This window comes from Meles meles, chromosome 3 (assembly GCF_922984935.1).
Source record: "Meles meles chromosome 3, mMelMel3.1 paternal haplotype, whole genome shotgun sequence".
Lineage (NCBI taxonomy): Eukaryota > Metazoa > Chordata > Mammalia > Carnivora > Mustelidae > Meles > Meles meles.
The window spans coordinates 87,918,924-87,943,935 of NC_060068.1; the positions used below are offsets into that span (position 1 = coordinate 87,918,924).

At 41.4% G+C, this 25,012-nt stretch overlaps 1 protein-coding gene across 7 annotated transcripts in view; it reads right to left on the bottom strand.

Moving 5' to 3' along the window:
* MAST4 (microtubule associated serine/threonine kinase family member 4) overlaps nucleotides 1–25,012 on the bottom strand; it is a 558,512-nt gene that overhangs the window by 411,184 nt on the left and 122,316 nt on the right. For all 7 annotated transcript variants that reach the window (XM_045999072.1, XM_045999069.1, XM_045999068.1 and 4 more), the window contains exon 2: nucleotides 2,915–3,068. In XM_045999072.1, the coding sequence (XP_045855028.1) occupies nucleotides 2,915–3,068 (154 nt within the window). The remainder of the gene's footprint in view (nucleotides 1–2,914; nucleotides 3,069–25,012) is intronic.

The window sequence follows — 25,012 nt, forward strand, 5'->3', positions numbered from 1 at the left end:
CTGTTTGTGAACACCTCGATCTTGTGCCATTCATTCGAACTATCTGTTCCTCAGTGTTTTCATCTGGAATCTGGGATAAGACTGCCTCCCTCACAAATAGATAAATATGTTTAAGAACTAAGTCAGTCAATAAATGTAATTCCCTGCAAACAGTACAAGCCACATCATAAGCTCTTGAAGTTAGCTGTCACTATTATTAGTGATAAGACGATGAAAACATCACACATCTTCCTCCCAGAGAGCTGGGTTTAATGAAACTTGTCAAGGATAATTGGGTTACAAGTTTCAAGCCATAGGCCTTCACAAAAAAAAATTTGTTTCAAAGAAAGCAGTAGAAAATTGCCAAAGAAAAGACTTTTAGATTAAAACAAGGCTAAGCAAGAGGAAGATGGCTGGTCTTTACATACAAAATCTATCAGGCACAGACTTCTGATGGCAAAACCAGTTTACCTTAATTAAGTTTAGCAACAAGTATGTTCCAAGGTAAGATCACATGTGATTATTCATAGTTGCCTCCAACTAGTGGGAACTATGTTTCTTAAATATCAGAAATGAGATTTTCTTTCTGCTCCAACTGGACACCAGGATACTGCCTGACACAAAGTAGAAACAAAGTGGATACGGGATCCAAACTGATGCTCAGAAGCCCAAGTTCTCCATCAACTGCAATTCAATTTATGCTGCACATAATACTAATAGCCACCCATCAGTGGCTAAGTGCTTCGCATAAATTCTTTCATTAAATCCTCAGTTAAACTATTTAGAGGACCAATTAGAATGTTTTCTTCATATTCCAATAAAACTTACAAGCAACTATTTTTAAAACCAAACTGATGCTCATGAGATTCTTTTAAGCTCTTTCTCTAAGGACTAATAAACATTTTTGAAAGTCATCTGCCATAACATTTAATCATCTAAAATAACTGTAGAGCACACTAAATTTTTTAAGAGTAGAAATGCCAGAGCTATTGAAATTATGAAATGGGAATCAATTATAGAATTTTTTTTTTAAGCTGTAAGCCAAATTTCATAATTCAGGTCATGTATCTGCATCAACATCTAGATCCCTGCATTGTTTTAAAGTTTTAAGTCAACTCCTTCAGCAGAAATTGGAGAAAATCATTACTGCCCTACTTTTGGTCAAAAATAGTTTAACCAAAGTAAGTAAATTTCCTAAGTGAAATTAGTAAGCAAAGGGATGAGTATTTTAACTGTTAACATTTAATCCCCCCACCTACAACATAAAGGTGGGTCTACCTAATTTTTAGCAACTCCCTGAAAAAAAGCAAATAGTCTGAATCTATAAATGAAAAGCAAAGAAAAACTGCCCAACAAGCATTAAAAGAACATCAATAAAACTCAGTCATGAACATTTACTTAAATTTAGTGAAGTACAGCAGTTTTGTTTTGTTTTTTGTTGTTTGTTTGTTTTTTTGATGATTTTCTTCCCTTTGGTCTGAGGTCAGTTTCACCTTGCATTCCAGCAGTATGCCACAATGGGTCAAATGTTCTAGATTCTACTGAGCCTAATGTCAGAATCATTTTTGTTCCCAGAATTTCGTCTCCAGAAAGTCAAAATCCACAATTCTCCAAAAAAATGTAAATAACTCAACTTATTTACAGACCACTGAAGAACAGGCAGAGAAGACCATCACATACTGAGAAAACTTTGCTTTGGGGTTTAAAAAACATTTTCTGCAAGGTTATTTATATTTAGAGGAAAAAGCACTCAAAATGAAATAGAAATTTAACCTTCAGTGACTTAAAGTCTAATAACATGAAAATTTATATGGTGAGTTATTAAAAATGCTTAAAAATTACCTTAAGTTGGCTACCTTTCAAGTCAATACAAGTGATTTGTGAGTTCTCTGTATCTGAAAAGTTTAATTTTTTACAACATGATGAAAAAGTGCATGAAAGGAAAAAAAGGATGAGAGCTTTGAAGAGATGCTTCACAGAAGATAAGTGAACATCTAACAGGCACATGAAAAGACGTTCAACATCATTTAGTCGTCAAGAAAATACAAATTAAATCCACAGTGTGACAGGACTGTCTACCCATTAAAATGGCTAAAATTAAAAAGGCTGGCAATACCACAAGTTGGCAACGATGCAGAGCAATTAGATTGCTCATCTGTTGCTGGTGGGAATGTAAAGACAGTACAATTTTGGAAACAGTTTGGCAGTTTCTTATGAAGTTCAATATACACTACAGATACATGCACCAACATAGATGAATCTTAAAAACATACTGAGTGAGAGACGCCAGACACAAAGAACATGTACTGTTTGACTCCATTCATATCAGTTTGTTTTTTTTTTCTTAAGCTTTTCTTTATTTGACAGAGAGAGAGAGAGAGAGAGAGCACAAGCAGGCCGAGCGGCAGGCAGAGGGAAAGGGAGAAGCAGGCTCTCTGCCAAGCAGGGAGCCCGATGCAGGGCTCGACCCCAGGACCCCGGGACCACAACTTGAGCCAAAGGCAACCCCCCAACTGACTGGGCCACCCAGGTGCTCCCCATTCACGTTAAATTTTTAAGATGAAGCTAAGCTGCAGTGACGAAAAGCAGATCTCTGGTTGCCTGGGGCCAAGAAAGGAGGATTGGGGGTAAGAATGACGCAATCGGGGCCAAGGAACCATTCTGTATCTGGACTGTAGGGGTGGCTATGTGACAGCATACGTTTGTCAAAATCCATACACTTGGACACTTAAAATGAGTCCATTTTATTGTATGTAAATTTTATTTCAATAAGAAACTTCATTTGTAAAATCCTCAATTTTACTGCTGTCTGGATTGGATCAGCTTTTACCAAACAGTGTGTAGAGGGGCGGGTGGGTTTTCACACATGGGACCGGGCACCTGTCAGCCCCTGCTTGTGGGTCCTCCTCTGCCACATCCGTTCCTCAGGACTCACCTGTCAGAGCCCCTCCCAGGCTGCCCCGCCGCAGCTCTCGACCATCCTCGCTCAGCTGTCTTTTAAACTTCAATGACTTTGCAGGGCCAGAATTCACATCTGGGTTGCTGCATTTCCGAAATGGCATGGGTGGCGGGGAGAGTATGTGGTCAAGCTGCGGAGAGAAAGAAAGGGCGTCACTCACTGAGGATTACTCTCAAGACACCCAGCATGCAACACCAATCGGTCCCAGGCTCCTCTTTTCTTAGCCTTCTCTAAGTCCCTCCCACCCAAGCCTGCTGCCCATCTGGTTACTTTCGGCAATTCAGGGTTTCACTGTTGTGTCCTATATCTGAAAAACATTCTGGCTTACTGCAAAATCTCAATAGCAATGATTTTTAAGCTGTGGGTCACAACAAACTAGTGGGTCATGAAATCAAGTTTAGCAGATCTAAGCAGTATTTTTATTTTAATACAGTAGAAGTTGCTAGAGTCTAATGAAGGAAAGAAAGGTACTGTTTCATGAAATGTCTGATAAAGCTATTTTTGCACGTGTCCTGAGTCACTGGGTCAAATATATGTCTTTCCATGGGCAATGATTCCTCTAAAAAAATGAATAATATTGTTCTATAGAGAATCAATAGATAACTGCTTTAGTTGTTCACAAAAGAAAATCCACAAGCTTCTGGAGCTCACAAATATGTGCAGGGAAGGGCAATTTCTAAGCACCACGGCCCTGAATGCAAATCAATACATCCCTCTATCACTTGATCACTTTTTAAAAGAAAACCTGTCCTAAGAATCAGAGAAACTAAAACCACTTCAAGCAACAGCTTTCTACAAAAGAATCCCTTATTTCAAGATCTGTCTTCCTTTTCTACAAAAACCTTTCATATTTGAATAGGGCCATATTTTCTAAAATGTTTACCTTCGAAGTACAGACACATATATATGAGTTTAGATGGTTATTAAGGACAAAAACGTTCACATGCATGTATCTGTCTCCAGACAGTTATTAAGAACAAGAAAGAATTACAAAAGGTATTCTTGGAAATTCCACATGCCACAGAAAAAAAACACCTTGTAGAAATTTAAATTCAGACAAGACTTCAGTAGCACTGCTCAAATGTGGGCATTTCTAAGGATGCTTCATTGAGTCTTGTTTTGTTTTGTCTTCCTGGGCAGAGAGAAGGATATCTGGTTATACCTGTCAGCATTTTTTCAGATTAGGACTATCAAGGATATATTTTATAGGAAAGTGAAATTTAGGGGCAAAATCATTCACTTGTCTTTGTACTGAAGCATATTCAAAACCACCGCACAAAAAGAAATTTAACCCTGCCTGTGGATAACTCCTCCCAAGCTCACTGATGTGGAACAGACCTCACTGGCTCAGCTATTACAAGATGTCAACTCTCCCCCAAGCTCACTGCATTCATTAGTAACCAGGAACAGCTGGATTTCAGGCACTTGTCAGTAGGTACCACCCCAACTCCATTGTCCATCAGTTATTTACTGTATTTCATTGTCAGTATTCTTGTGAGAGGTCCCCAAAAACCTTGCAGTGTATCCAAGCCAGATCAGTAGGGAAAAGGGATACCAGATTGCTCTCTTGGAAGCTATCTGTTGAGTCCGCTGTTCATTACAACCGTGTCCTACTTAGGAGGACCTCCAAGAAGGAATTGTATCTAATTTTAGACACCTTGGCCTTAAACCTTATGGACACCAAATTGGAGCAAGGGAACCCTGGTCAGTGACCCATCAGCTACTGAAAGATGCAATCAGTGGTTCAAGTGTAGTCCGATCATTACACAACGTAGAGGTTATTTTGCTTTCTTCTTGGCTCCATTTTAAGCCCTTACCCCAGTTGGTTTTGGGTTTTGGGTTTTGTTTTGTTTTCGTTTTCCCTGCCAATTTTAAAAATATTTTTTATTTTAAAGTAGGGTCCATACCCAACGTGGGGCTCAAATTCACAGCCCTGACATCAAGAGTCATGTGCTCTACCGAATGAGGCAGCCAGGCACCCCTCTTTCCGATTCTTTTTTCTAACTTGAAAAATTTCAGAATAAAATTTGTAATGACAAAAAAGTTTTAAGGACAGTACAACGAGTGCCCTTATGCCCATGACCCCTAGTGAATAGTTAACCTTTTGCCATACTGCTTTTGCTCTCTCTTTTTCCACCATCCCAAACATTAGAGACTTCCTTGCAGACCTCATGGACCTTCCCCTCTCAAAACGTCAGCATGCCTTTGTTAAGAACAAGGACATTCTCTTCAATTCTCCTACCCTGTATTATTTGTAACCTTTTAAGATGTCTCAAATCTTATGTTATCAACTTAAATTATAAATAGTAGGGAAAGGGTAAAATAAAATGATATCATATAGACGTACTGGTAGAAATTTGCTCTTTTGCATTAAAAGGAAAAATTGCATCCACAAGGTGGCAATGTGCCACAGACATTCAACAAAACATTCCTTATTAGCTGGCTACTGGGTCCTCTAAATGCGCCAAGAACCCCTCAGAGTATCTGAGTGACTTCAACTCTATTCCGCTTAGTTATCTCCTCCTAATTACTAGTGGCATCTGCGTCAAATACAAATATTTATTGTTTAAGGTTCATCAATTTCTGCTACTTATTTTTCACCTGAAGTTAAATTTTTCAGCTTGCAGAATTATAATTACTCTCTCTGGGGAGGACTGTTATATCACCAATTAACAGAGGGTGGAAAAATAAGCAGAGGAAAGATAATTCCTAAATAAGAATGATGTGATTTCCTTACCTATTTCCAACGAAGCCCTCTAAGACAAAATGAATGCTGAGGAAGAAGGAAATCAAGGATAAAGTGTAAGAAAACAAAAAAAGAAAATCCGTTTCATCACATAGAGAGGCACAAGCTCTTAGTCCGTAAGTCAGCATTTTTAATCAGAATCATAACCCCAAGAGGGGAGAGTATTATTTTAAATCTGGGAAAATGGAGTCAGTGAACTGTGAGGGCTGTAAATGTTTCAAACAAAATACAAGGAGAAAAACCTGTAAGCATAGGGCCATGTTCCAGGATCCCATTTCCTTCTTCACATCAAATCACAGGCCCAACAGGGCTCTCTCTAAATAGATCATTTTTCCAAATTTGCTGGGTTGTCAGTGCCTCTACTTTTCTTTCTACAATTAGTCAAAGCTTCTCAAAATGGCCCACTGCAGCCCTGCAATTTACTTTTCATTTTTTGTCCTGATTCAAACACTCATGCTCCATTTACAAACATTTCAGCACACCCTAGAGCTTATGGTAGACATCAAACCTATCACTTTGGATGCTGCCCTTTAAATGATTCCGGTTTAATGTTTGCTAACTTTTCCAAACTCCTGAGGTCTGCATAATACAGGCAGTTCAACCAATGACAAAGCTTGTCCTGAAACTTCCAGTGATGTGTAAGGGCATCTAAGCCTGAACTTGGCATGCTTGCTTCACACACTTCAAATTCTCCTCACCAAGCAGATCATGGACTGCTAGAGGGCCAGCCCTACTGCCTTGTCACATGCTTACCTCGCCCGCTGCCAGCCACAGAGTGGCCCTGATCAACACACATTTTCCAGAAATGCATCCTCACTTCATTCACCAATAGCAAATACCAATTCGTGGTGGACTCCATTTGCTCCCAGTTTCCTAGGTCAGTTTTCTTAACCTCCTGTAGTTCCAAGAGCCACAAAATTTTGATGTCAGACTGACACGGAGGAAGTGTTCCACCAATTACGTGGAAACAGCTGGAGCTGTTTATCACACCAAACACGGAAGCATCTTAGAGAACAAGAGGTGTACACACACTATTATACAACTGCTTCAAGTCTAAGGTATTGGGGCCAATGTTTCCAAAATTCTCAGTCCTACAGAAAAGCTAGTCAGCAGAATTCCACGTCTGCGTTTTCTTTCTTTATCACATCCATCCTCTGTGGGTCGTTTTACAGCGATCGTGCTGAGGAAAGCAAGAACCCACCACGAACGCACCGTGATTTCGTCCAGCGGCGAAAAGCACAGGTAAAGGCACATCCCTGAGCAGTCGCCACCTTACTTTGATGTCTCCTCTTACCCCACCCCCACTATCTCCACGGGGGTTCTTCTTCCATGGCTATATCCCCCAGGAATAGTATCATCTCCTTTTAAAAGGGCACTTCCTAACTTTCAATTAACATTCAACTTGCACCTTTTGAACTATTTTCCCAGAACTACCCTTCTAGACACGTTCATGCACGAGCCCATGAGTTCTCCAGTCTATAGCTTCTAAATAATAGCAATGATTGTGTGAACATAAAGGTATGTTCATTTTCCATTTTCAGTCAACTGCAACTCCCTTCTCTAGCTACTCAAGTCACAAACCTTACAGTTTATTCGGAACTTCTGTTTTCACCCCTATTCAGTCAGCAAATGCTCTCAGTCAACCTCCAAAATACATATATCTTGAATCCAATCACTTCCCCACTTCTTCTGTTACTGCTCTTACCCCTGCTGTCCAGATCTCCCTGCTGCCGCTCCTGCCTAAGCACAGCAGTCAGGGACCCTTCTAAAGCACAAGCCAGATGGTCCACAACCTCTGCTGGAGTCCCGCACAGCTTCCCTTCAGCCAGAACAAAACCCAGAATCATGGCAATGCCCTACAGGTCCTACCACCTCTACCCACAAGTCTCTGATCCCAGCTACTATGACTCCGGTCAATCTACCTTGGTGTGTTGCTGGACCTCTGGTGCCCTGGGCATTTTATCACCCAGCACAATAGCCCTGACCACAGCCTCTGTCAGGAACTCACTCCAGTATTAGCTCCCACGATCCCCTCTCCCATCAGCCCCTCTCCATCCTTCTGGTCCCTATTCAAACATTACTCTTCCAGGGGGCTCTCTCCCACAGCCTTGTGTAAACAGCATGCCTACCACTTCATTCCCTTCCTTACTTTTCTTCCTAGTATCTATCACCCCCTGTTAGATCTTTTATATCAGTTTATTGTCCTTTTTTTTTTAAGATTTTATTTATTTGACAGAAATAGATCACAAGTAGGCAGAGAGGCAGGCAGACAGAGGAGGAGGAAGCAGGCTCCCTGCTGAGCAGAGAGCTCGATGTGTGGCTCAATCCCAGGACCCTGAGATCATGACCTGAGCCAAAGGCAGAGGCTTTAGCCCACTGAGCCACCCAGGCGCCCCCAGTTTATTGTCCTTCTTCCACTAGATCCTAAGTTGCATGAAATTACACACTAGTCTGTTCCATTTGTCCACCACTCTACATAAAAGGCACCATGTTAATATTGGTTGAAAGAACAAACGAATGGCAATCTCTAGTATTTGGTTTAAAATACAAAAGCAAAAGAAAGAACACATGCAATTAAGGGTTTTTATTGCTGGAAAAGGCTGAACAAAATTATATTAAATGTTACTCAAGGTGAAAATGCTCAATTGAGTCTTGAGCATTTTGACAAAATTGAATGTTTCGTGTATGAAAAAGACCCTGAGGTTATAGCAAATGCCATCTTTTTAAAGAATCTTTCCTATATACAAACTAACATGCTAATTTTTTAACACTGCTATCTCTGAAGGTGATTCCTAAATAATGAATTATTCGACCCCTTAACTAGATCCTAACTAGCATATTCAATTGTGTCTATCAATCCATGTCTTTCCCTATACTCCTTTCTCCTTTCTGTAATTCCTCGCTCATTCCCAAGATGTGGCACATGCATTTTAAAGACCCATCCAGAATGCATATGCCCTAAGGCCAAAGTTCATTAGTTCACCAGGATCATCAATGTCACCTGCATACACAATGAGGCTCACCAGTAAAGTCTTTATGCTAAAAAAAGAAAAAAGAGAAAGAGACTGACTAGTACCATGGGGTTATGAAGACAACGTTCAGTTATTCTGTTTCTTGATATTGAATACTCTAAAACACCAAAGGTATGAAAATGAATAATTAAAAAATTGCACAGTCTATGCCCATAATCTTAATTAAGTGTGCTCTACTGCCTCTGTACAATAAGGAATCCAATGAGCAACCTGAAACGACTTTATTTCGAAACAGGATTTTATTTACTTTTAAACCAAAACCTATAAACAACATTTTAAAATTTGGTAGACTAGAGTTCCATCGTTAAGACAGTCATTACTGCATTCCTACTAATTTCGTGGTGGTTAGAAACGCCAACACTTTCTAACTAATTAAGACAATTAACTATTTCTATGCCCATTTCCTCATCCACAAAATGTTAGTAATACTACTACCTATATCCTGAGGTTATTGTGGATATTACACGAATTCATATATACACTTAGAACAATGCAGAGAACATAGAAAGTGCACATTAAACGTTCGCCGGGGTGGTTATTAAAATTGTCATATAGGAAGTCACCCCATTCACAAACGTCTCTGCATGGGTACTTCATCACAAATGGCTTGGAAGGAAATTAAACGGATTACAATTTTACTGAGTTGTCTTATTTTTCTTTATGGCTCAAAGAAGAACTTGGCTTGAACTGTTTTACAATTATTTCCGGCTGTTACTTTCATGCTATAGGGGGTTCAACTTGCAGGAGGCTGAGCTATATGGAAGTAAGGAGCCTCGCCCAAATGTGAACTGTTAGGTGCAGTATCACAGGGTCATGCCTTGGCCAAGCTACTTGACTCCTCTCTGAAGGACGGGCCTCAGAGGTAGGGAGGATATGGGTGGACGATGCATGAAAAGGGCTTGGCACATGTGAGCACTCACTAACTAATAATATTGGTGGTAATTGTCACTAGAGCTGAGCTCACGTTCCCTTAGCCTGTTGACTGGCAAAGCATATGCCTCTCCACCTGACCCTTCTGAGTGGCATCTCTCAGGCATTCTTCCCATTCTTCCCCCTAATTCTACACTACTCCAGAAGAGAAAAAAACATTTAACATGCTCACCATTGCATGAAGAATATGCAACCTCCCTTTCTCCGGCATCCTAAATTCTAACTACAGAGACTGAGTCAGACACTGACAGGGCTATAATCTTGGCTTACCAGATTTACTGTAAGGGCTCATTTAATTGACTTTGCTGACATTCCCTTTGGATTATGCCACCCAGAATGCATGCTTCCATTTAAGGATACTATAAGAAACAACCATGTGAATCCAGCCATGCTGTTGGACAAACAAGGAGGAACTTCCATTACATAGTATCTTCCTTGTCAAGGTACGCCACTGGGAACAAAAGGAGACAAAAATCCCCACCCACCAGAAGCTTCGTTCTAGTTGGGGAGAGAGAAACCTAGAGAAAATGCTGTCCATTCTCCGGAGTACAATCAGGCATGTTTCTGCTGGGCGATGGTCTTGATTTTACCCTGGGAACCCCACAAAACACAGAACTCCTGTTCAACCACCAGAAATCACGGGGCATGTCTGCACGGCCCACTGCCACCAAGTGCGGCCAGTCCCATCTTCACTGAGACGTCCCAGGTCTGCCTGTGGCACCAACCTCACACTGGATTTCGCCTTCCCTGAGCTGGAGACTGAATGCTTGTGTCCTCCGCCCCCAGATTCTTATGTTGAACACTAGCCCCCAGGGAGACAGTATTTGCAGGGAGGGCCTTTGGGAAGTGATCAGGTCATGAAAGTGGAATCCCCCTGAATGGGATTAGCACCTTATAAAAAATACCTCACAGAGTTCTCTTGCTCCCTCTGTCGTGTGAAGACACAGCTACGACTTCTATGAACCAGGAAGCTAAGCCCTCCCCAGACAGTGAATCTGACAGCAGCATGCATTTGAACTTACCGTCCTCCAGAACTCCAAGAAATGAATGGTTGTTTCTAAGTCACCCAGCCTATGGTACAGTGTTATGGTAGGCTAGACTAACTACAATACCCTCTACAGCCTGGTTCTCAGGTCATGGTAATTTTGCTACCGAGGGGACATTTGGCAATGTCTGGAGTCATTTTTTGTTTTCACAATTTAAAGGGAGCAGAGGATGCTGCAGGTATCTACTGGCTAGAGACCACAGATGCTACTAAACACAGGACAAGGCACAGAAAAGCCCCAACCAGAAAGAATTACCCAGCATAAAATGTCCATCATGTCACTTGTAACAAATGCTATTCTGTACTCACTTTTCATTTGTGTATCTTCACCTATTTTTAAGTTATTCATCTTGCTGAGTTATGTGTTATTTCAGGTCATCTTAAAACCTTCTAAGAACAAGAAAAGGGACAGAGGGAGAGCACAGATGGAATCTTAGCAAAAACTGATCACGTCAACGAGTCTGTTAAGCAAATAATTTCCAGAGCCACATTAATTTACCCAACCTACTTAGCTGTTTATTGCAATTCAGTTTCTCCAATGAACATCATGTTTTGAAAAATAATACATCAATCAAATGTATTTAAGCTGAGAGATGTACCAGATACCAGGATCATATTCCATCTTCGGTTTTTAATTAATTCTTTGAATCACGAACTTCAATTAGCAAAATGAAAAGTGTTTCAGAAACATCCTAAAATACATTTATTAGATCAAACTACAATGGCTTTCACCTAAACAGAGCTGCACCACTGGTTTCATTCCTTATGAGAATTGATTTTCTTTCTTCCCTTCTGAGAGAAATATGTAAATTAGTACTTTGATACCACTATCTCACTTTTGTCTGTCAACTCAACTTCAAGAAAGTCAATTCCTTTGCTTATGAATGGCTCTAAACACACACACACACAACACACACACGCCCCACCAGCAAACAATATTATCACGATCCCAAGAAGAGAGCTCCACACAGCAGGCATTTAACTGTGATGTTTACATTAAGCAGTAAGTTCAATAGTCTACAGATAAAAAAAGAAAAAGAAAGAAAAGAAAAGCTAATATTATGCTAGTTTTTTTTTTTTTTAAAAAAAAACATAGGGATTTTCAGTTTCGTTGAGAACCATGACATTGGGGACAGCACCGGGAATATGCTGATTCGACTTCACATATGCATCACCTGTTTTCCTGTCACTTTAATATTCTTGATCTTTTTCTGACCTTTCTATAGGGATTTGATCCATGTCTGCAATTATTTACTTATCTGAAGTCATTAAATTCCCCTGGTACCATCGCATCTCCATCAGTGATCTAACTCAATTCCCAGACCACACTTAACAAAGCAGGAAGAGGGGCGCCTGGGTGGCTCAGTGGGTTAAGCTGCTGCCTTCGGCTCAGGTCATGATCTCAGGGTCCTGGGATCGAGTCCCACATCGGGCTCTCTGCTCAGCAGGGAGCCTGCTTCCCCCTCTCTCTCTGCCTGCCTCTCTGACTACTTGTGATCTCTGTCTGTCAAATAAATAAATATTATATTAAAAAAAAAAACAAAGCAGGAAGAGAATACAGTCAGTCCTCTGAGCACATCTATTCTCCATTTCAAGTCAGAGGGGGACATGCTCACCACTCCACACAACTTTCCCTTCAGGCAGAGGGAGGAGCCCCCCAAGTAGGTAGTGTTATTATTCCCATTTTACCAATAAGGACCTATATTCAGCAAAATTAGCTCCTCCAGACTGATCTGCTGCTTAGGCAGTACAAAAGGAATGAAGCCCAAGATTGCTTCCCCAAAGCCCCTGTTTGTTCCACTGTTCCCAAAGGTCTCCTAGAGAGCCCCGAGAGAGGAGCTCACAGTGGTGAAACACAGCAAACTCCCAAAAGTTCCCTTGAATTTTCTCTTCTGTCTCTGGTACAAGACGACTCCCTAGAGGAGAACAACCTTAGAGTTTGATGTCAACCAGTCTGAATGCTCCAGTTCGAGCCTAGCTGGCAATCTATACAAGTGGTTTCTAGGGCTTCTACGGCTGAAATCCTGAATCCTGAAGCCAGAGTTACAGAATCACAAAATATGAGCAGCAGACCTAAAAAGGACCTAAAAATCACCTCTAGTCTAATTTCCCACTTTTTGGAAGACCGAGGCGCAGACAAGTCAACTGCCCAGGTTTAAAAAGGTAACTAGTGCATGAATATAGGCCAGAACCCAAACTTTCAGACCTACCATCCATTACCTCTCACACCGTGCTGCTCTCTTACTGACTTCGCTTCCTGCCACCTGACATATATTCCCCATTCTGTTATAAGTGACTTGTAGGGTTTTCTAGGGGCTTTTATTCATACATGCTCTATTAACTCAGGGTTGTTTTAAATATTTTTTTAGCCAAATGTCTACTATGGGCTGGGCACTGTGCAAAGGGCTGAAAAACCAAGAACAGAATGGATAGAGTCACCTTCCTCAGGAGACCTTTACCCAAGTGCAGCAGACAGACACAAAAACCCAACCATAAAACATGACAGATGCAAGGATGGAATGAGGTATGTATGAGGGGCTAGAGTGGCTTTGAGCACAGCTATGGTGTGGTACCTAATCAATTTCTTGTCCATGTTGGTTGAAAATGCTGGTATTACTCTGCCCGAAATGCAGTGAGGAGAGGGGGACTTGTATGTACTTGCATAGACTATGGTCTCCTCAGATACTTAGAAGCCAGTCCAGGAGCACAGAGCGATGTGTAAACACTTGCTCACTATGTGTTTGGACTGGCACACTTTTCCAACTCAACCACCATGTCCTAAGGCTTAGGAGATACAGAGCTGAATTTTCCCCACCATCCACACCACATCATGACTGGAGCTTTTCTGAGCCTCATCACCTATCCTTCTTGAGGCATCAACTGCTCACCAGGGGCTAGGTGCTCTAGGAGTAGTTCGGAGCATCACTTCCCATTTCCTGAGAGGACCAGAAAACTGAGGAGAGGAAGATGACACTGGTTTGAGGCAAGCCCACAGCCAGGAAAACACTCAGCCACTTGGCCATAGAAAAGGGACTTGATGATCATTTCATCTATAAAATAAGGATAATTCTATTTCCCTCACAGGATTTCTGTGGATTAAATTAATTGATTATTATATAAAGTTCCTAGCAAGAGGTAATACTTGAATGTTTCTTCTCTTCCCCTTTCCTTATCTTACCCTAGTTCATTTTGTCAGAACCATTTTTTTAAAAAATCATCAAGAACTAGAACTTCATTTTAAATAACATCTATTCAAGCTAAAAATAAACTTTATATAAGTTTGAGAAAAAAACTTCAAAATATGCTCTCTTTGTAGAATAATGTTTAAGCTCTTTAGCTGAACAAACATATGAATGAATATTCATTTCATGTTTTTACATTAAGAGGGAAAACGGGATGTTTGAGAGAGTCTACACAGATAGCAGTAGCAAACCCAACTCTGACCCAAGAGGCAAAATACACATTCTTAAGAAAAGTATTCCTAAGAATCCTGAGGCATGAGTCCTCAGAAATCATCAGGTCTCATCTGGTGAAATGGAAATCATTTAGAAGGACAAGAACAACTGTCACTGAGAAACTGGCAAATAGTGGGGAACTCAAATGAGGCTCAGAGGATGACGGGATGGTAAGGGTCATGCTAACTATTTTTACCAGCTTTATTTCTTCTTCAAGAGGGAAAAAAAATAACCCGGGAACATGAGGGAAAAGAGAGAAAAAGAAAGGACTGAGGGAGAAAGGAAGGGAGAGGAAGCTGGAAACAGGCATTAAGTGATGTCACAAGAGCTTTGGGGAAGTTACTCCCCTGTAGGCCCCCATCCTCCCATCATTCCCCCTCTGCTAGGGGCTGTGTCCCACAAAGAGCGTAAGATCAGTCTTCTCTCTTAGAAAAAGGAGCAAATAACAAACAACCACAAGAAATTTTTTAAAATGTATTAAGTATCAATAAACACATTCTGTTACTATAAACTAATACATGCCAAGACCTTCAGTCAGTTGCTCTTTGTTACTCCCAGATTACTATCTGACTAGGTCCCCGCCCTGACGTTTACCCTGTTTCCCTGGACTGAGTCTCTCCTTCTCAAATGCTAGTCTCCCTGATGTGTGCTCTCCCTGATGCGTGCTCTCCTGATATGAGGTCTGGGGGTTGTCTTGTGCCCAGTGCTTTGCCTTGACTGGCTATTACCTCTGAAACACAGCCTGCCAGGGACTAGATCCCTCCATGGTGCTGGCTCTCAGTGCTGCTTGCCTGCCTATGGCCTGACCAACTGAAGGACCTCTGCCCTACCTATGCTGGGAGCCACACGCTGGACTTAGGACTTGCTTTACAAGTTTAAGTAATGGGCTAATAGCCCAGATTTCCTTAGTCCAGTTCACACCTTCTCAGTGCTCAATCCAAAGACACTGTCCACCACCTAAACTCCCAGTCCTCAAGAGTCAGGCCAGGTGTAACCTGCCAGCCCCCCAGGAGGGACATGAACTAAAGCTCCCAATATGGGAAAGAGAAAATGCCACAGAAAGACATATAAGAGGAAGAAGGGAAGGGGTGGGCAATGCAACAAGAGACACAGGAAGGAGAGGCTTGGTATATTCTGCAGAAAATGTATCTATCTTAACTTTTCTTCCTCTTCTACCGTTCACTTGGGTCGGAAATAACTTGATCTCTTGGATACTATGATTCCTGGTCACACCGTCCTCTGAAACTCAGAGCGGCCAAACAACCATCACTGGAACCTCCTGACGTGTTTCTACCTACTCTTCACAAAAAGAAGAGGGGCGCCTCTGCTCTGATTCCCACCTTACTTTCCAGGAAGAAAACTCTTCTCCAGGTTACATCAGTGAATAACAGATCAAGATGTTCCCAACAACCAGATGAAATCAAACAAAGATTCTGCCTTTGGATACAGGTTCCCAACTCTACTAAAGGAGGTATTCATCCAAAGCCACAGGGTAACAACAACAAACAGCAGATAATTTACTTCTGAGACTCCCTTGGGCTCTCAAAACAACCCCCAAGGATTGGGTGGAGTTCCATAAATAAGATCCAGGCAACAACCAAGAACTAAAAAGGTGTAAGATTCATCAGGTTGCCTTTTTTTTTTTTTTTAATGGCACCTGGAAGCAGTAATTCTAAGACTGTTATTTAAAATACAGCCAATGTTAGCCAATCAAAAGAAGCAATTCTGTGTCCCTTCCCACCAAAGAGCAAAAACAAAACCAGCCAAAACTCAAGAAATCCAAAGAAGCACCTGGCAAGTGCCAGCCAGGGCTTACCTAGGAAAGTATGCACACACTGCTATCTGACCATGTCTGAAATGGACTTGGCAGATGAACCTAGGAAGCAACTTCACAGTCTGACCGACCCTGGTTCCCACATCTCGAGTCTTTATTTTTCCCTTCCTGCTGGAGACTCACAGGTGAAAGGGAGAAGAACTCTGCATTGAAGACATGTGGATCTAAAGGCTGGAATAAAGGACATGCTAAGTTAGGGCAGCTTTCAAGTTCAAGCTGCCATCTACCTGAGAATGGAGCAATCCACTCCGCAGGGAGAGACTGTCCTTCCTCCCAAAAACTCTGTGGCTCTTGTATCACCTTCCTTCATTAAAAGTTCCTACACATAGGTGTAGAGAGATGCATATGGGAAGAACCGTGTGCTTACCTCACTGAAACTACACGGTTATGTACAAACTGCCGCTCAAGTAACCTCTCCTTTCCCTGACAGGTATGTGCGTGTAAATGGATGGGAAGATGCATGTGGGAATAGAACTATTCTTACCTCAATGAAACGACACGGTGTATAATGTGTATTTTGGGTAACACCTTCTTCCGTGAAGATGTGTTTGCAAATCTGTGTTAGAAGCAGCTGGGAATCCCCGCGTGTGTAACTCACTGAAGTTGCAAAGCAGACACACCTTCTTTCAAGTAAACTCTTCTTGCGCTAAGATGTATTTGTAAAGTTAGGTACAGAAGCCTATGGGGATAGCCGCATGCTGAACACGTGGAAAACCCACCACGTATAAACTTTGGGGAGGAACATCTATGGCTTTTATATGGTGAATTAAATTTCTTCTCCTTCCATGGGGATTTTAACCAATGAATTCCTCCACGTAAGTGTTTATCTAAAGATTAACAAAAGCCAGCTCACCACCCATGAAAGCACAGTGGTCATTCACAAGGCCATGCCCACCGGACTCGTCTGGTCAGCGAAACACATACCACCCCCACCACCACCCATATGCTGCTATCCCTGCTCCCGGAACCAGGCTGCCTCCCCACCAGGGCTGTGAGTTTCATCTTTCAATGTCATATATTCCCTTAATGCTTCCAGTCACTGCCTACTGCCTAGGACCCATTCTCACCAAGATCAAACCACCACAGCCCTCGAGGTCCATTCCCGATGTTTACCACTCATTGATATCTCAGGGATCCGCAAACTAAAGCCCACACACGCCAAATAAAACTGTACTGGACCACTGCCACGCTTCATTGACAGACTGTCCACACTCCACCTTCCACAGCAGAGTTGAGCAGTCGCCACAGAAACCATATGGCCCACAAAACCTACAACATTTGCTCTCTGGCCCTCTACCAAACAAGTTTGCCAGCGCCTGATTTCTTCAATACATTTTACCAAGCATCTACTACGTGCCAAGTACGGTCTGTGCCCTGAGAAGAGAACAGGGAGCACAGCCAAGTTCCCTCCTTCAGCGGGTAATACGGTTGTGAGGAAGCAGCAGCAGGACAGGGGACAGAGAAGAACGGCCACTCTACAGTGTGGGTAATTAGATGAGGTCTCACTGAAAGAGGCCCACAGCCACAGAGATCTGAAGGACAGAGAGGAGGGGCTCCATCAGCGACCAAAGTGAGAATGAGTTCAGCATGCTGGTGTAAAAGTAAGCGAGGTGGCTAGACCATGTCCCCTTTCTCTGCCGTCTCCATCCACCAGTCCCTCCTCCAGTGAGGCACAGCATCTGATACATGCCCGGCACCATCCTAACTGCTTTAAGCATTCATCTCATTTAATCTCTAAAACCACCTTACAATGTCCCCATTTTATAGGTAAGGAAACTGAGGCTTAGGGAGCTTAAGTGACTTGTGACTTAGCCAAGGTATCAGAGCTAGGAACCAATAATGACAGTTTCACCTTGTTTCTTCTGTTTCTTTTAAGAGTTTACGTTGGACTTTAATGCTTTGCTCACAAGTGATTAGTCCTAAAACCACTGTCTACCAACATGCACACTTTGATTCCCAGAGGCGTAGGAACCATAGATAATCAAGACTTTTGAGGGCTTAACCACCAGGATTTCCCAAGCGTTCCCAATATAGGTATGCAGATGAATCCCTAGTGTAGCCCTCAATATCTACTACTACTAAGAAACCCAACAATCATTCACAACAAAGTTCCAAAGCAAAATGCACTAGACAGGACAGAGAACACTTCATAAATGCAACCAACAAAAAACACAATGGGAAAAGAGGCAAGACTGACTGAAGTTAACTTGCCCTGCTCAAAGGAAAAAAATTACAAAAAATGCTTTGCTAATTTCTCTATTTTCACATTTATGCAAGAAAACAATCCCATTCTCCGTTAATATGCCTGTTGCCCGAATCCTAATCTCTTATCTCCTCCTCCAAAACTGAGCAAAAGGCTTGACATAGTCAAACTGTCACAGAAATAAACATCTACTTACTGCGGAAGATATTATCAAATAACAAGTAACCCAAGGAGTTAAGAGATGTGTCACAGAGAAGGAATGAAAGGAAAAGTGAAATAAGGTTAAAATGCGTCCATACATGGAAAACGACAGGAGGATGAAGTGTGTGAAAAATGCCCGGGAGCTGGGTGAGGAGGGGCCCCGTCATCTTTTAGGTCCTATTGCTATTCCTTTCTGATAGAGCCTCCTCTGTTTTACCCAAGAATTCCTGCCCCCAAGATGTTTAGAGGTCAAGGTAAATAAAGAAGAATGGCCTCAACTCTAACAACTAGAGAAAGGTGTGGTTCAACAGGTCAGAGGGAGGCAGCAAAGTCAAAATTAACTGGAAGGGAAATACAATTTTATTTTTTTGTTATTTATAAATGGTATTTCACTCAAAATGGGAAGTTATGTACCATCTCCCCATTTCCCAAATGATTTGGAATATAGGAAAAAACAGGAAAGTCAACTCTCAGAATTATTTTTGGAAAACCCCAAAATGACTTTATACAAGCCACCCCATGTAATTAAGTGATGGCATATTTTACTTCACAATAAAGCACCTTTTATCAGTATAGTAATTAAAACCATGAGTGAAAGTATCAATAATTGAAGACTTCAGTGAGCAAGAAGCAATCAAAGTAAAACCTTTTCAGGATTCTTACATTTCAGAATTTTGTGTAGTTACAATACCGCCCTACCAAAAGTTAACCATCAGTAATGATATATAACGAAGTGAGAAAAAAAATGTCAAGGAAGGGAGATGAAAAGAACCTATGAACAGTCCACGTGGAATGACGCAGTTCCTAACACAAAAGGCCTGCAGGTAGCTGAATACCTGTCACCGTCATGAAGTCAGAAGGCAAACCTGAGTCACAGCATCCTCAAGGTGACCTTGATCCTCCTGCTCCCTGGCAGGCCTTCCTTACAGCCCTGGCTGCAACCACACTAATGACCCTGAGCACAAATGCCCAGCTAGGCCACTCCTGAATTACTAAGAGAACTTCCAGATGTTAAGAAACATCCTAACATTGCTGAGTCCGGCTTTGTGTTCTTTCATTCTTTCAGCTAAATTTCGGAGATAATTTCTTACACAGGAGATAACTCAACGTCAAGCATCCTCTGGCCTGAGTGTGTGTGGGAGGGTATATGCCGTATGTGTGACCTCGTGCAATGAACTTCACGCTGACTCAGACGGCCCAGACAGAAGGAAGAGGACTCCAGCATATTTGACCAAGTACAGCATTCCTTAGATCCTACACGTAGGTTTTGTTGTTCATGGTATTCAAGTAGAGAATATAAGCTTCCTCGCTATCTTGATCTTTTGCCAACAGTCTGTCGTATATTACGTGTGAAAACCAGTTTCATTTCTTTTTTTTTTTTTTTTAGATTTTATTTATTTATTTGACAGAGAGAGAGATCACAAGTAGGCAGAGAGGCAGGCAGAGAGAGAGGAGGAAGCAGGCTCCCCGCGGAGCAGAGAGCCTGATGTGGGGCTCGATCCCAGGACCCTGAGATCATGACCTGAGCCGAAGGCAGTGGCTTAATCCACTGAGCCACCCAGGCACCCCCAGTTTCATTTCTTTATCACACATCTGTGATAGGCCTTTCACCCTAGCATGACTCAGAAAACTGGAAGAACAGCAAAGCAAGGAATGGACCACTGTTAACAGTACTGGAACGCAGGACTGTGGATGACTACTTAAATCTTTCCTTATCCGTATTCTAACTGTGTCCCAGAAAGAGTTGAAGTCTCTAGTAGAGGAACTCTGGTAGGGATTCTCCCCTGACACTGAATACCCACTGCCAATTTCAACAGCCAAATAGTTACTGTTGCCTTTCCACTTCTGTTCAGAAATTACATTTGATTCTCTGGGCCATTTACTCTTTTACTCAGCAATAATTCAGTAAGAGCCCAGAGTTAAACTACAGCTCCAGTCGTGAGTGTGTGAGTTCGACAGCAGGCTGGGAGGCACAAGAAAGCCAAGCCTGCCCGCGTGCGTACACACACACACAGAGCAACAGACAGAATGTACGGTTACAAAAATCTCCCCGTCTCCTGGCCTTGTACATCTCCTGCCTCTTTCCTAGTTGGCGGGTGTAACTCGCGGGGAGTTACTTAGCAGGGAGCTATTACTAAACATTCCAAGGTTTAACTTCTGAGAAGAGGTTAAGTAAGCCACACACCCTGGATGACGACTAGAATGGAAGGGAGGGGTAACGGATCAACAGCCAGGTAAGGTTAAAATACGAAGGTGCATTTTGCATCTGTGTTCATCAAGGATATTGGTCTGTAGTTCTCTTTTTTGGTGGGATCCTTGTCTCGTTTGGGGATCAAGGTGATGCTGGCCTCATAAAATGAGTTTGGAAGTTTTCCTTCCATTTCTATTTTTTGGAACAGTTTCAGGAGAATAGGAATTAGTTCTTCTTTAAATGTTTGGTAGAATTCCCCTGGGAAGCCGTCTGGCCCTGGGCTTTTGTTTCTTTGGAGATTTTTGAGGACTGTTTCAATCTCCTTACTGGTTATGGGCCTGTTCAGGTTTTCTATTTCTTCCTGGTTCAGTTGTGGTAGTTTCTATGTCTCTAGGAATGCATCCATTTCTTCCAGATTGTCAAATTTGTTGGCGTAGAGTTGCTCATAGTATGTTCTTATAATTGTCTGTATTTCCTTGGTGTTAGTTGTGATCTCTCCTCTTTCATTCATGATTTTATTTATTTGGGTCCTTTCTCTTTTCTTTTTGATAAGTCTGGCCAGGGGTTTATCAATCTTACTGATTCTTTCAAAGAACCAGCTCCTAGTTTTGTTGATTTGTTCTATTGTTTTTTGGGTTTCTATTTCATTGATTTCTGCTCTGATCTTTATGATTTCTCTTCTCCTGCTGGGTTTAGGGTTTCTTTCTTGTTCTTTCTCCAGCTCCTTTAGGTGTAGGGTGAGGTTGTGTACTTGAGACCTTTCTTGTTTTTTGAGAAAGGCTTGTACCACTATATATTTTCCTCTCAGGACTGCTTTTGTATTTACCCTAAAGATACAAACGTAGTGATCCGAAGGGGCACGTGCACACGAATGTTTATAGCAGCAATGTCTACAATAGCCAAACTATGGAAAGAACCTAGATGTCCATCAACAGATGAATGGATAAAGAAGATGTGGTATATATACACATGGGAATACTATGCAGCCATCAAAAGAAATGAAATCTTGCCATTTGCGACAACATGGATGGAACTAGAGGGTATCATGCTTAGTGAAATAAGTCAACTGGAGAAAGACAACTATCATATGATCTCCCTGATATGAGGACATGGAGATGCAACATGGGGGGTTAGGGGGATAGGAGAAGAATAAATGTAACAAGATGGGATTGGTAGGGAGACAAACCATAAGTGACTCTTAATTTCACAAAACAAACTGAGGGTTGCTGGGGGGAGGGGGGTTGGAGAGGGGGAGGGGGGTTACGGACATTGGGGAGGGTATGTGCTATGGTGAGTGCTGTGAAGTGTGTAAACCTGGCGATTCACAGACCTGTACCCCTGGGGATAAAAATACATTATATGTTTATAAAAAAAATAAGAAATAAATAAAAAATTAAAAAAAAAAAATACGAAGGTGCTGGGGCACCTGAGCAGCTCAGCCAGTGGGCATTTGACTCCTGATTTCAGCTCAGATCATGATCTCAGGGTTGTAGGATCAGGTCCCATGTCCGGCTCAGTGCTGACTCTGCTTGAGATTCTCCATACCTCTGCCCCTCCCCCTGCACTCTCTCTAATAAGTAAAGAAAATCTTTAACAACAACAACAACAAAATACAAAGGTGCTGAGGCCTGCACTTGAGTCCACTTCAACAGAAAGCAAGCAGTAGACATGTGAAAATTATCTTCTCCAGATCCCCCAAATCCCACTGTTCTCTCCTCCAGGATTAAAAGTTCCATATCACCCTACCGGGTGGATAATGGAAAGCTCAGATCAGAAGCACTGAAAAAAATAAAGGTCATCATTGATTTCTTTTGCCTTGATAAAAAGAAAGGCAGTGTCTCACCTATGAAAGAAATGGTTTCCAATTTCATTCCAACGGTCTCTATTGAGCGTTTACTCTCTGTGAAGGTTCTACGGAATCGGGGGCCTGAGTGCTATCAGGAACATCTCACTGTAGAAAGTGACTCAAGCTTTGATGAGCTGAACATACATTAATGAATCCTACAAAAATTACACCTCCTCTCCCCAAATACACGTACAAACATAAAAGTTTTGTAGTAATTTCAAGCCATTCATAAATCCTCAGGGCCAATGACTCCTAGGGTAAGCACTGTATGATCTACTAGGAGAGAAAAACATGCAGAATTTTATTTAATAAATTTACTACATGATATGTACCATTAGATATTAACCTTTTCTTCCAAGCATCTAAAAGCCGACCTGTCTTCTGTCTTCTCAAGTACCAGTTACTGCAGAAGACAAAATACATATACAGATGTAAGTAACATTTACTTATGTATAAGTAACATTTATGGAAAGGTAGCCTTTACTAGTATTTCTGGCATCGCTTTTTATAGGAACAACAACTGAACTGAAATAAAACTTGCATGAAAACTAAATTTCTAAAACCTGAGTTTTTAACCTCATTCTTCTACTAAGTCTAGTTATTTTGTATGATTAATTCTGAATATTAAACATTTTCTGTAGTTGCAAGATAGCAAGCTGAGCACTTGTCATTAGTTTCAATGGTTTAAATAATTTTTGCCTATGATATTGGAAGAAAAAAAGATTCACCTGAATTTTTCTTTTTTTAAATAGGCTCAGTTTTTCTATATAAACTATTTATGCTGTCAAAAGGGAAACATGAATGACAACTGAATTAGACACCAGGGGTGTTTTAAAAAATTTCTCTTGTCGTCTCCAGGATCTTCCAAGAGCCAAGTTCTTAGATCCAACCCAGAGCATGTTCTTTAGGGTGGAGCAAGGCATGCTAACAGGGTGGGTCTGGTGGAAGAACTGAGAACTCACTAGAACAAAGAGACAAACAACGTCATTGCAAGGGGTGGGGAGAGAGTGAGGACACGGCTGGATAACGGGACAGAAATAGACACGAACTGAAGTACTTTCCAGCATCTAGGACTGTGCTGCCCAATATAGCAGCCACTAGCCGCAATTTAGATTTAAACAAAAAATTTAGTTCCTCAGTTGCACTAGCCTCATTTCAAGAGCTTAAAAGCCACCTATGAATGACTACCCTAGGTGACACTGCCGAGTAGAGAACGCTGCCACCCTCTCAGCAAGTTCTAATGGACAGCACCATTCCAGAAAGCGCCAACTGAGAAAACACTGAGAACCTTAGTGTTAACCGGAATATATACAGTTTCACAAATGAACTCTTTTCAGCTAAGTTCTTACAATTAAGCAGGAACATGAATTGATACAAAGCAGACACAACAGTTAATATTAAGAATTTTTAGTGCCACAGAAAACTGGTCCCACATCACACGATAAAATCCCTAACATTCTGGACTCCATCTGAGATTCAAGTGGCTCCGGAGCGGCCAAGCCAGTGGAAGGTTTGTGGGTTATTCCTCCTTATGAGCCAATAATAACATTTACTGTGTTCCTAATACTCTGTATATGCCCTTCGGAGAAAGAGAGTGCTAAAATAATAAGACATGTTTTAGGCTTCAGGAATCAGTGGAGAGGGACAGGGAAAAAAATGTTTGATATGTATCTATGATTCATGTATTTCTAGCCCACATATTTTCCATAGCCACATATCAAAGTCATGCTGCATTTAATCTTAAGCATTTAGGGAAAGGCATAACATTTTTGCTATGAGGTATCATTTTGCTTTTCATTCAAATTTTATCTTTTCCAGAGACTCATTTTCATTACGTGCCTCCTAATTCCTTTTGGCTCATGGGTGGAGATTAGGTCAACATGAAAACAGGACCTTTTTTGGAAAGCCCAACTTTCTTCAAATGAAAAATCAAAGAGTGGACAAATCATCTAAATTTGTTTCTCCTTTTTGTTCTCTAAGGTCTATGATTCTATTGGTTGCTCAGAATGCTCTAAAAAATGGAAAAAGCTTTTAAGCTGGGAAACTGGGGAATTATAAAACACACAAAGGAACTACAGAAGAGTTACACAACATGTGTGACTAAACAGAAGTTAACATGGTGACAGCTTTTCATTTAGAAAAGGTGACATAATGGAGAAATGAGAAACTCAGTTTGAGCCATTTTTTAAAAAAGAAAGCCAAGAGCAATGCTCTTATGATGAAGTTTCTTTTTTGTCACAAAAGGGTTCAAGAGGGACACCTGGCTGGCTCAGTTGGTAGAGCATGTGACTCTTGGTCTCAGGATCATGAGTTTGAGTCCCACGTTGGGTGCAAAGATTTTTTTTTTAAAGGGTTCATAAAGGAAGTAATTGATTCATTAAATACCGAAGGAACTATTTGTATTACCTTATGAGAGTAACTTCCAAGATTTGGATCACATATGTAAGACATTCTAGATTGTTATCCACTAGGCATACGAGAAAAACATTTCACAGAGTAATAACGTAGCCTCATTTCAATGTATATGTTCAGCTATTCCCTATTATAATTTTAAAATGCAGTTATGACCTATTAGGCTAATTTTATGACTT